The sequence below is a fragment of the Phaethon lepturus genome, unplaced genomic scaffold (assembly GCF_000687285.1).
Source record: "Phaethon lepturus isolate BGI_N335 unplaced genomic scaffold, ASM68728v1 scaffold39129, whole genome shotgun sequence".
Lineage (NCBI taxonomy): Eukaryota > Metazoa > Chordata > Aves > Phaethontiformes > Phaethontidae > Phaethon > Phaethon lepturus.
The window spans coordinates 1-10,591 of record NW_010566533.1 but is presented as its reverse complement, the minus strand read 5'-3'; the positions used below and the strand labels follow the sequence as shown (position 1 = coordinate 10,591).

The following is a 10,591-nucleotide window of genomic DNA, read 5'->3' as shown; positions in this document are numbered from 1 at the left end:
CATGCCACCTTTGACTCTTTGGTTTCCCAGGCTTTCCCGTGGCTGTAAGTTAATGCCGAGATTGTCAGTGCGGCCCCAGGTTTTTCAGCCAGAGAAAATCCCAGAAAAGAAAATTTGTGGCTTTCTTGTGCTACCTTTTCCTTTCTCAATTTCCTGACATCTACTTCTGTTTGTCTCGCTCCTGAACGGCAGAGGAGGAATGTGATCGTTGGGGGGGTCTTTTTTGGTCGTGGTAAGTCTCTTGTTGTCGGTATTAATGAAAATGTCTGGACTTAGAAAGTAAGTAACCACTGCAGTCACAGATCTTATACTAATCTTAAAAAATAAGTATCAGAGGAAAAGAAGTACAATTTGAAACCAATCATTCTGCATCTCAGCGTAATGTTATTTCCAAACTGAGAGTCCAGACTAAAGGAAGGGGAGCGCTCAGCTCCTTCCGAGGAGAGGTTCTTCCCCATGCGATGTTTCTTTGCGACGCTGCTGTATTTCTGCCTTGTGTGGCTCTTTTCATGCCTTTTAGCAACAAGGGTAGGATCTCCCGATTCATCTCCTTTTCCGTATTTAGAGTATATAGTCACAGCCTGCTCCTTTCTGTCATATATCTATATCTATATTCTTACAGCCTGCAGGTTTTTTCCTTTGTGGTCTTCCAAGGGGAACGGCACATCTTCACGATAAACTTTTTAAGAGCTGTTCACCTGTTTCGGTAGCTGTGAACAGGCAGGGAACAAGTGACGTGTCTGTCCCCCTCTACCCGGGTCCCCTCCCTCCTTCCTACCCTTCCTGCAGCTTGGTCAAACTACCTGTTGACTTTCCTGGGCTGATGCTGAAAGCCAAAGGGGTCTTTACTTGCAGAGTAGAAGCTGCTTGGAATAGAAATGTCTCCTGAAATCTGGGTAAAGCGGCTGCCTCGGGAGCACTAGTGCTCCAGCGTAAAGGTCAGTGCACATCCAGCGAGTGTATCAGAAGCCATAAACCTGGTCAGACGCCCGCGGGGCTCCAACTCAGTGCCCGTAAAGACCTCTTACGTAGTGGGCAAGCGAGCAAATGACATACGTCAAAAGCCCTCGGTCAAGGTGATGGTGTATGGTGACCTGCTCCCAAAGCATGGAGCTCTCGTGCTTCTTGGTGGACTTCCCTCCAAGGGTATGACTTAAACGCTGAGCCCCCCTCCTTCTCTGCATTGCCTTGGGTGAAACAGTTACCTCAACCCAGGCTGGAGAGCGAGTATTTCACAGGGCAGGTTTCCTCTGAGGAACATTCTTGCCTTTTGTATCATCAGGACCTGCCCCTGCTCAGAGGGAAGGAGGAGCTCCTCCACGATTGAGTTATCTCATCCATCACGCACTGAATCCATCTGGACTGGCCCTTCCCTAATTAGGGCAGCAGTCACCCGAAACACCTTCTTCGTGGATGACCTCGCTGCTGCCTTCGTGCTGCCGCGCCTCCCCGTGCACCGCCTCGCTACCCGGCGGGGGCGGCTGAGCACGTCCTCCTCCCGCTGAAGTGACCGGCCTCATCCTCGCTGGCTCCCTCCCTTGGCTTCCCCTCGAAAAAGAAACATGTCAGAAATTAATTAACTTGTAGAGCGAATGAGTTGACTGGTTACTAAAGTAAAAAAACCCTCATTGCTCATACATGGCCTGCACATGCCTCCGTTCACACACAGCCTCCACGGTGGCCGGGAGGGGGACTGGAGTGATGCTCTGGCAAGGGCCCTCAGGATGTTGCATTTTTTGGGGGCCAATGTTGGTCGCTGAAGTGATGAGGACTGAGTTTTAAGTTGAGGAGAGTTGCTGGAGGTGTTTGGGTGCCTGGGCACAATAGGAGTATAAGGGAACTGCACAATGGTGGAGATGGAAAGGAGCTACGGAGCAGAGGCAGGAGGACTGTCACATTCCCAGGGCTGGAGGGTCATTGGGAACATGGAGCTGTGGGTCACTGGGATGAGCCTCGGACCAAAGAGGATTTTGGGCGGTTGGAAGGAAGGTGACCGTGGGTGAAGGATGGAGGCTATGAGGTTGGTCACTAGGAAGGGGCTGTGAGAGGACAGGGCAGCACTTTTGGGATGGGGGAATACTGGCGACAGTCAACAGCAGAATGATAGCGGGGGGCTGAGCACAGAAGGGTGCCGCAGATGGCGTTCAGTCAGCGGCTGGGTGGAGGTGGTAGGAGTTGACTGAGGCAGTAGAAGATGCATGATCCCCTTGGTTGTCTTCTTCATAGCTTTCCCTCATTTCTTATCAGAAATGAAAACGTAGGGAAGAGACTGGGTGGGCTCAGAGGTGCTCTTTGTGGGAGAGGAACACACATTACACCCACTGCTGCAGTTCCTGCCTCTGTTTTTATGAAGCACAGCCTTGCTCCTCTCTCGGCCCCACCACCCATCTTTCCAGCTTGCTCCACGCTTTGCAAAGCTACTCAGTGACAACCGTGACGGCGATAACAAAGCAGGACCCTCGCACAGGAGAAGGCAGACAACAACATCGATGAAGATGTGGCTGTTGCAGCTGGCTGAGCCCACTCTGCTGTGGTTTGCTCTCTGACCGCAGGGGCAAGCTACTGCCGCCAGGAACACGCTCCAGTGCAAAGACCTTGCCCAGCGGCTGGCTGTTGCCCAGAGAAGTTTCCCCTAAGCTTGAAGAGAAATGCCCGAGGAGTGTTCTTGCTTGGGAAAGTGGTGAGAGGAGGTTGGTTACACCAACACAGTGGTGTGTAACTCCAGTGTTGTTCTTTCCCTCTAAAGCATTTGGGTACTCAAGAGGTAGCATTGCTGGCATCTTTACTACAGCCAACAGGAGTTGGCTTCTCCAGGGATGTCAGAGTGAAATCCCCTTTTGCAAGTGACCAAAGGGAAAAAATAACCCTAGCTGGATGACTTAAGTTACAGGGAGCTTGTTTTGGGAAATGAGAGATAACAGGATCTAGACTTTAGTGCTGTCGCTGGGTGTTGATAATTCCCTGGAATTCTCCATTTACTGTTGAGGGGCAAATAAGATGAAAGAATTTTTTCATACTAAATATTGCTGAAGGAAATCACAAGCAAATGAGCCGATACAGGTCATGTTTTCAATTTATTATATAAACAACTGCATCTTAAAAACATTCTTGCTCTACAAAAATAAAGTGAAAAACAATTCACAGAATTTTAAATAAATAATCTCAAACATACACATTTGTCATAAGCAACTCAAACCCAGCCAAATCCAGCAGGTTGGGTCATAGGTGACTGTTGAAATGTGGCTGAAGAGTACAAAATGCAGAGCACAAAATGCAGAGCAAACATGATTCCTGTCTGAAGCAGCTTATAACCTCACTCAAGTGACATGGGCTAGAGGAATTCCTCTTTACCTACCCCAAAACAACTAGATCTGTCCAGACTTGCCTCCCTTTGACTCCAAGCCAAACATTTTTCCTTGTTAGTGGTAGAAGGGTGCTCTGAAGAAGCGTGTTCCAAAGATGGATCTGAATGACAGTTACACATTCAACAAGTGTCCAAGCAGTTTTCACTTATTAGCGTATACAGTACTGACCACCTTTTAATACAAGGTTAGTGAAGTTTTCCCCTTCTTCATGCTTCAAATAGAAAAACAAATGCCCTTCTTTCTCCCAAAGCATTTATACCAAAGACCACCTCAAATCAACCTGGTATTGGTTGCTATAGGAGATCTTGATTCAGCTATTCCTGCGTACAATTACAAACTTACACAGCATAAGGCAATTGGTGTCTCTAAACAAATCAACAGAAACAGAAGTCACAGTCAAACTACTCTACTGCCATAACCGTTACAATGCACGAGCCTCTACAAGTGTTTGAGAGATTCAGATGCAATATAAAACTCAAGTCCTTTTCCACAAGTAGTCAAGGAATTTTGAGCAGGGGCACAGAATACCAGGTTGCTGCTCTATTCCACTCTGAAGTGACTTTTTCTTTTTACCTATAGTTCCCCAGCTGTTTTTATGGGAAGATCATCTTCTACATTTCCTCTCTAGAAATTAAAAGAAAGATACCCTTATATGCAAAGTTTGAAGTGCTGGTACAAGATTCTGTGTAACTTCTTACGTGCCCAGGTGAGACTAGGTATTTTAGTGCTGGATCAGGATGAATAGGACTAAGAGATTTTGTGCTAGCAAGCTTAATTAAAACTGGCTGGCTAAAGCCACTTACTTAAAATGCCTCTGTTTGTAAGTTATAAACATCAAGTTAAAAAAACATCAGCCCTCTTCCCCCCAGTAAATCACAAATGTGGATTGTGTACATAGACATAGGCTACCTTCAAGTCTTGGTGCCTTGAAGTTTTGCTAGATCTACTCTGTATTCACTTCTCTGCTGCATATATTTACAGAGCTTCTCAGTTTTTACTATTCCTCAGTAATCTGTGTTTTGCGTACACAAAGCTATACTATAGCCACAACCTTAACTAAAGCTATACTGTCCAGCTGTCCTTAAAGTGACAGAGATTAAAGTTATAGCATCAAGTAGAACAAAGAACTACAGCTATTAAAAAATGCCCAATGCTTTGGACTAAGTTTAAGACCTCCCCAAACTTGCACAATAAAACATCTGTATCCAAATACAAGCAGCCTTATATTGCAGCCTGAGAGTCAGTTATTTCTAAGCTCAATACCTTATTATCATCCTCTTACACAAGTAATACTTCTGTGACATATGCTTCAAAAAACCCAAGTAGGATCCAAGAGAAGTTCTATTTTCTTTAAATAATTAAATTTTTAAAAAGTATAATGCCACGTGAAAGTAGATTTACACATAAAAAAATACATATAAGTTACTATACAAAGTGCCTTATTTGCAACGAGGGAGAGGTAGTATCAACAACAAATGTAATGACTTCTGACTTTTACATAAATGAGTCAAGTATATGTATTTTTTGTTAATCTTTGAGTGTTCATACTGAATTCGTAATGAGAACTGCCAGAAAAGGTTAAGTCAATTTTTCTTGTACTTTTAGTTCAATGGCCTGTTTTCAAGTTTAAGAAGTTGCTGAGGCAGTAACTCGCTTTTGTAGTGTTACGTGACCCAGCAAATGAAAAGACAAAAAACCACCACCACCCTTTGTCAAGTATTAAAAAAAGCATTAAAAAAGCTGGAACCTTTGTCCACTTTGGAATACAGAGTTCTGTTACAGAAGACTTTAAACAAGGGATTCACCACTGTAGAGCTCAAACACAGAAAATCCCTTTTCTAAATGGAAGCCTTACCTGAGTAAGGAACCTAGGGCAACCCTCACAATGAAGATGCTCAAGTTTTTTTTTTTGTTTGTTTTTGTTTTTTTTTTAAACCACTTTAAACCATAAATAGAATAAATTATACAGTTAAATAAATAAATAGATGTTTTACAACTCAGCAGATCGCTCTTTCAGTAGTAGTGTGGGGTTGATATCTTCCATTGCTGTTTTTGAGGTACTAACATTAATAGTTGCCTCTGTGGGTTCAGGATTTAAGATGTGGAAAGCAGTGAAAGGACAGCCTTTCACGTTGTTGCAGATGAGCTTCTGTAAGGAGGCAGTATTGATTATCTCAAAGCCCACTTTTCCACCAAAGGTGCTGGGCTTCCAGTACTCGGGGGAGCAGATAGCATTTCCCATCAGTCCTTTCAGAGAGAACGGTGCTCCCATCTCCACCATTGTTTCACCAAAGATGGCACCTGGTCGTGGCTTTTCTACAAGGAGGCCTGGATACAGCTCCATAGCATCAATGTCTCCATAAAGCTCTTCCAGTTCAGCTGCCATTTCTTTTTCCCCTGTAATTATTGATGAGTAAAAACCGTAAGTGGAAAAAATCCTATTTTCATTGCAACACTATCCTGTTCAAGTCCAGCAATAACACTGCAGGACTCCGTCAGCCAGGGCCCTTGTTGTTAGAAAGGATGAAAAAAAAAAAAAACTTACCTGTAAGTTCTTCGAATGATTGGAATGGTTTCAACATGAAGCGTTTCCTGTACTCATTCAAGGACTGGTATCTCATTTGTCTGCTTTGGTCAATGGAAGCCTTTGCTACTTTCTGTACTACAGCAGGAACATTCTTCCCACCAGCAACCTATTTAATAAAGATGAAAAGTAGTAAGATCTCCCAATAAGAGTCATGAGGAAGTTGTGCTTTTATAGTATGATTAGGTTTGGATAGCTTTATTCCACCCCCTTGTGCCAATGCCAGTTTAGGTTTCTGCTGGTTCACTAGCGCCTTGAGAAAGTACCTACCCTGCCAGCACTTTGCTTGGAGAAAGATTTCACCATATGGGAAAGGCCATGTTCCAGCATTATGGAGTTGTTGTAGAGGAACTGCTGGAAAGTGTACTCCTGGTCGTGTATCTGGAACGTGTCAGGCAAAAGTGGGTGCCAGTGGTACAGAGTATTGAATTCGGCAGCAATTCGGTTCTGGTATTGAAATCGCTGGTTGAACAGCAGCTCAGGATCGAACTTGAGTTTGAAGTGGTAACCACTCAAGTGTTGCACGTAGTCCTCAATAACAATCTTGATTGTCTCTCCTGTTGGTCAATGAAACACAAGAGAATATTGGTACCAGTCCCCCAAGAAACTTTGGATAGTTACCCTGCTCTGAGAGAAGATATAATTTCCAAACTGATCTAAAAATACTATAGTGATCAGGATTAAATGATCTAAAAAACACAAAACCCCCCACACTTCAACATTCTGTAATACCTTCTAGAAAAGAATTCATGTATTTTGTGACTAAGGGGTGGAACAGTACTTAATATCTCAAGAGTTTTTGGCTGTGGTAGTGCTTCCTACAGCCTGCTTCCCCCCTCAAGACACACTGCCTTGTATGTTCCACAGAACACACACCAGTATCTACACTGTGTTCAGTTATACAACACTGTCTAGGACAAGAGGTAAGGGTTAATGAAGAAAGTTCGTATCCGAAAGCAACTCCCAGCTTTTGAGACGCTCAACACAATTGTCTTGGTTTACTGTTTCAGACAGTTTGGGCAAGGTCTTTTCAAGCTTAGTGTGCATCACCATTTACATAAGATGAAATACCACTGAGCAGACAATTAGACAGAAGTATGTAGAATTATGTTTTACATAAATTCCTGACTTAATCACAGCCTTTCTTTTAAAACATACCTGAACTGACCCAACCCCAGGGGAAGAATCCCACAAAAAAAACTCCACAAGATCGGAGTCTGAGGTCATCTAGCCTCACATGCTTTCTCTCTGAGAAGTGAACCTTAGCTTCCTGCCTTCTCACTGCTTTCAGTTCTGTTTCCCTTAGATAGGGAATCAAGTTATCACTTAGCTCACTTTTCTTCAGTTCCCAGTGACAGGTCAGGGAAGCTCAGACGTACGCTCTCATGTGCCAATTTAAGTAAGGGCTTTCCCTCTTACTACACCTACTGCAGCTGCAGTAGATAATGGGTAGAAGTGTCATGCTTGAGAGGTTAGAGTTGCATGTAGCAGAAGTGACACTCACCTATCAATATGAGTCTGGTGGTTTGGAAGAGCTGCTCATCATCCCACTCTGGATGCTCCTGTTTCAGGATGTCACAGACCCGGTTGTGTTCCCTCAGCCATATTGTAGCGTACATCATCAAGCCTGGGACCAAACCGAACACCTCCTGCCCGACAGAAAACTGCAAGTGTTCAGGTATGTGAGGAGGGTAGATCATCTCTGCCTGAGTGTCCTTCACCGTTGGTGGATACATTTCTCCATCAATCATCTGCCAGGGACAGAGGGAGAAAGAACAAAACAAGAATTGTAAGCTATGATGCTTATGAGTTAAGCGCTGCTGAGTCTGTCAGTACTGATTTTAGGCTTACTCTTTAGATCAGCTACACCACGCACAGAGCGCTAGTTTTAGGAGCATATGTCATCTGATAAGGCAGACATTTTTTCTGATAAGACATACCTGGTATTTTAGCTTTCCATCTTTTAGAAGTCTCAGTTTAAGTTGTCTCTCCAGAGTCTCTCCATAAATATGATTCAAGTCAACCTATAAAATAAAACCATTTGGAACATGAAGCCGACATGCATTTTTTGCTATTTTAAGATACATCCTACTTCTACAGATGCCAATAGGAGTTCATCCCTTAGATGTTTACCTTTTAATTATATTATTACCTTATAGGTATCATGCACTGATAAATTTAAGATGAAGCCAAATTGTTTCCTGGGAACTGGAGCCATCTCTGCATAAGAGCAAGTTGTTAAATTGACTGACAATTTAAAAGGACTGTTTCGAGCATCAGCAACTTTCTACTATGCAGACAGCTCTTTGTAGGTACACACATACAGATGTACCCATTACACTTCTGTTGCAGAATATCTACAAAACAGGCAGCCTTTGGACACAGACCCTAAATGCAAGTATGATTCTGAAGTTCTTTTAAAACTAACTCTCTTCAGTTAGCAGCACACAAGGTACTTTACAGTGCTGGATAGAGCTCTGCAACTGTCCAGAAGAGTCCAGAGACGTTCTGGATACTCACTAGATCTAACACACTTTAGGTGAAAGCAGATTCTTGGGAATAATAAAAAAAAAGTCAGAGATCACTGTACAAATACTTTAAACAGAACCACAGGCTTTGCACAAGCGGTTCTGACCCAGGAAGAGATGCTATCGAGTGCTGGAATTTTGCCTGAGGAGAAGTTACAGAAGGGGTAAGCCCATCAGAGTGTGGCACCCAGCATTGCACAGTATGTGCACCGGTCTTTGTGCACCCAGACAACCTGTAGAAACCATCCTAGCTGCTCAGTAGCTCCTAAGAACTAAGTGCTGCATTCAAGTTACACAGCTATGATCGTACCCCATGGCCGAGAGCTTTGATGAAGCCAGGTCCTTTCTTGTGGTCCGTCTTAAAGAACTGATGAGTGAAGTGTTGGGCAAAGAACGTGAACATTACATTTGTGCCTTGCGGGTCAGGAATAAATTTTTTCCTTAGCAAAAACTTCTCCACAATCAGCTTTGAATCCGGGAGCTCCTTCTTACCTGCAAGAGAAAGAAATAGTGAGATATTCGAGACAGCTATACTTATGCAAGACTTAATGTTGTTCCTAACAACAAAAAGGCTTAAGACTTTCAATGTATTATTGGAGGATGGCAGCATACAAATAGGAGGAATTATCTGATCTTCTGTGCTCACTTTCTTGATTTTATTAGAAACTTCTATATTCCCTGGTTTTAGCATGTAACTCAATAATGAGAACCAGAATAGTTATCTTTTAGGTCTTTACATAGTGATCCAAAACATGGCTATTCTTGAAGTCAACTACACTGAAAAAAGGCTATAGAAAATACCATGAGACCTGCTTGCCTAAGAGGATAAGATAAGTAGAAATAAGTGAACATTACGCATCTGGTTTATTCCTTACCTTTAACACCCATTGGTGTTGGGCAGTCAAGTCCCACTGGTGGAAGGCTTCTCGTGTAATAGGAAAGATTGGAATAAGCTTCCCAGCTTTTGTAACTATAATCACTATTGTAAGTTGGTGGGCTGTCAATCAAGTGTGATCTTGCTGAAAAAGAAAAGATTTTTTTTTTTTAAAAACGTACATTTTAGTCTCAAAATATCTTTTCCATCTATTTTGGCAGCCTGGCATTGACAAATTCCACACATATCAGCTACTGATGTTAAACAGGATTACAGTTACTGAGTAACAGGACTGGGTCCTGGATTATCAGATGGATCAAACTATTGACATGAGAAGTTTGGTGCAAGGTTTATGTTAGGAAAATCCTAAATTAGAATTAAAGCAAAACGCACATCCATTTCAAAGCATGTTTCACACAAGTCTGCATCATGCAGAAATCTTAAATTTTGGTTAGAGTGTTTTCACCTTAGTGCATTTTAGCTTGCTGACTCTACACATGGACCAATCAAGTGCAATCTTGTGGAACCCTACAAGCAACTGCTGCCAGTTAAGAGGACTAGAAGAGAGAACTCATACTTACACGTTAATACGTATCTCATAATAGAATCTCGTAAGAAGGGAATGCTGTTGATGATATTCCAGGCTCCCTTGAAGTGGGTGAGGATGTAATGGACAGTATTCGGCGAAGGTTTCAGTGTTAGCCTCAGCCACGTGAAGAATTCCGCTGTGAGCATCGATGGAGAGACTACTTAAGTAAACTATCAAGAATAATCTGCAATCCCAGAACTGAGTTCTCAAATTTCATTCCCACAAAGAGAGGTTAAAGTTACTTACGTGTTGTACAGTTTTCCCCATAAAATCCCGTCCTTGTACAGTCGCATTCATACTGATCAAACCCTGTTGTCACGCACACCCCTCTGTTCTGGCATGGGTTGGAGCAGCAAGGGTTGGCTAGAACAAAACGAAACGCGCCAGTTAGCATCTTCTATAGCCACACCGGTGTTCGCAGCTCGCTGGACTAACTCTTCCAACTCAGGCAGGCAATGCCCCGAAGGTCAGGGCTTATCAGGAGGGAGGGAGAGAGCATCCATTCGCATTAGCCTTTGGGCTACTACAGGTAGTAGTTATTAACAAAAGCACAGGAATTTGTGCTTCCCGACAGCAATAAGCCGCCTCAGAAGGGCTGGGTTCTCACACACACAGGCCAAGGGAGGCCTGACAGCCTTTCTACCACACGTC

The 10,591-nt window shown here is 43.3% G+C and overlaps 1 protein-coding gene across 1 annotated transcript; it reads right to left on the bottom strand.

The window, feature by feature from the left end:
- Window positions 1-5,312: 5,312 nt before the first annotated feature.
- PTGS2 (prostaglandin-endoperoxide synthase 2 (prostaglandin G/H synthase and cyclooxygenase)) lies at window positions 5,313-10,303 on the bottom strand (the record flags this gene model as incomplete). Its single annotated transcript, XM_010295530.1, has 9 exons — window positions 5,313-5,762; window positions 5,911-6,058; window positions 6,220-6,506; window positions 7,454-7,700; window positions 7,890-7,973; window positions 8,788-8,969; window positions 9,353-9,496; window positions 9,933-10,076; window positions 10,187-10,303. Coding segments are annotated over 9 exons (1,760 nt in total), but the record flags the coding sequence as incomplete, so codon positions are not given.
- Window positions 10,304-10,591: the final 288 nt, after the last annotated feature.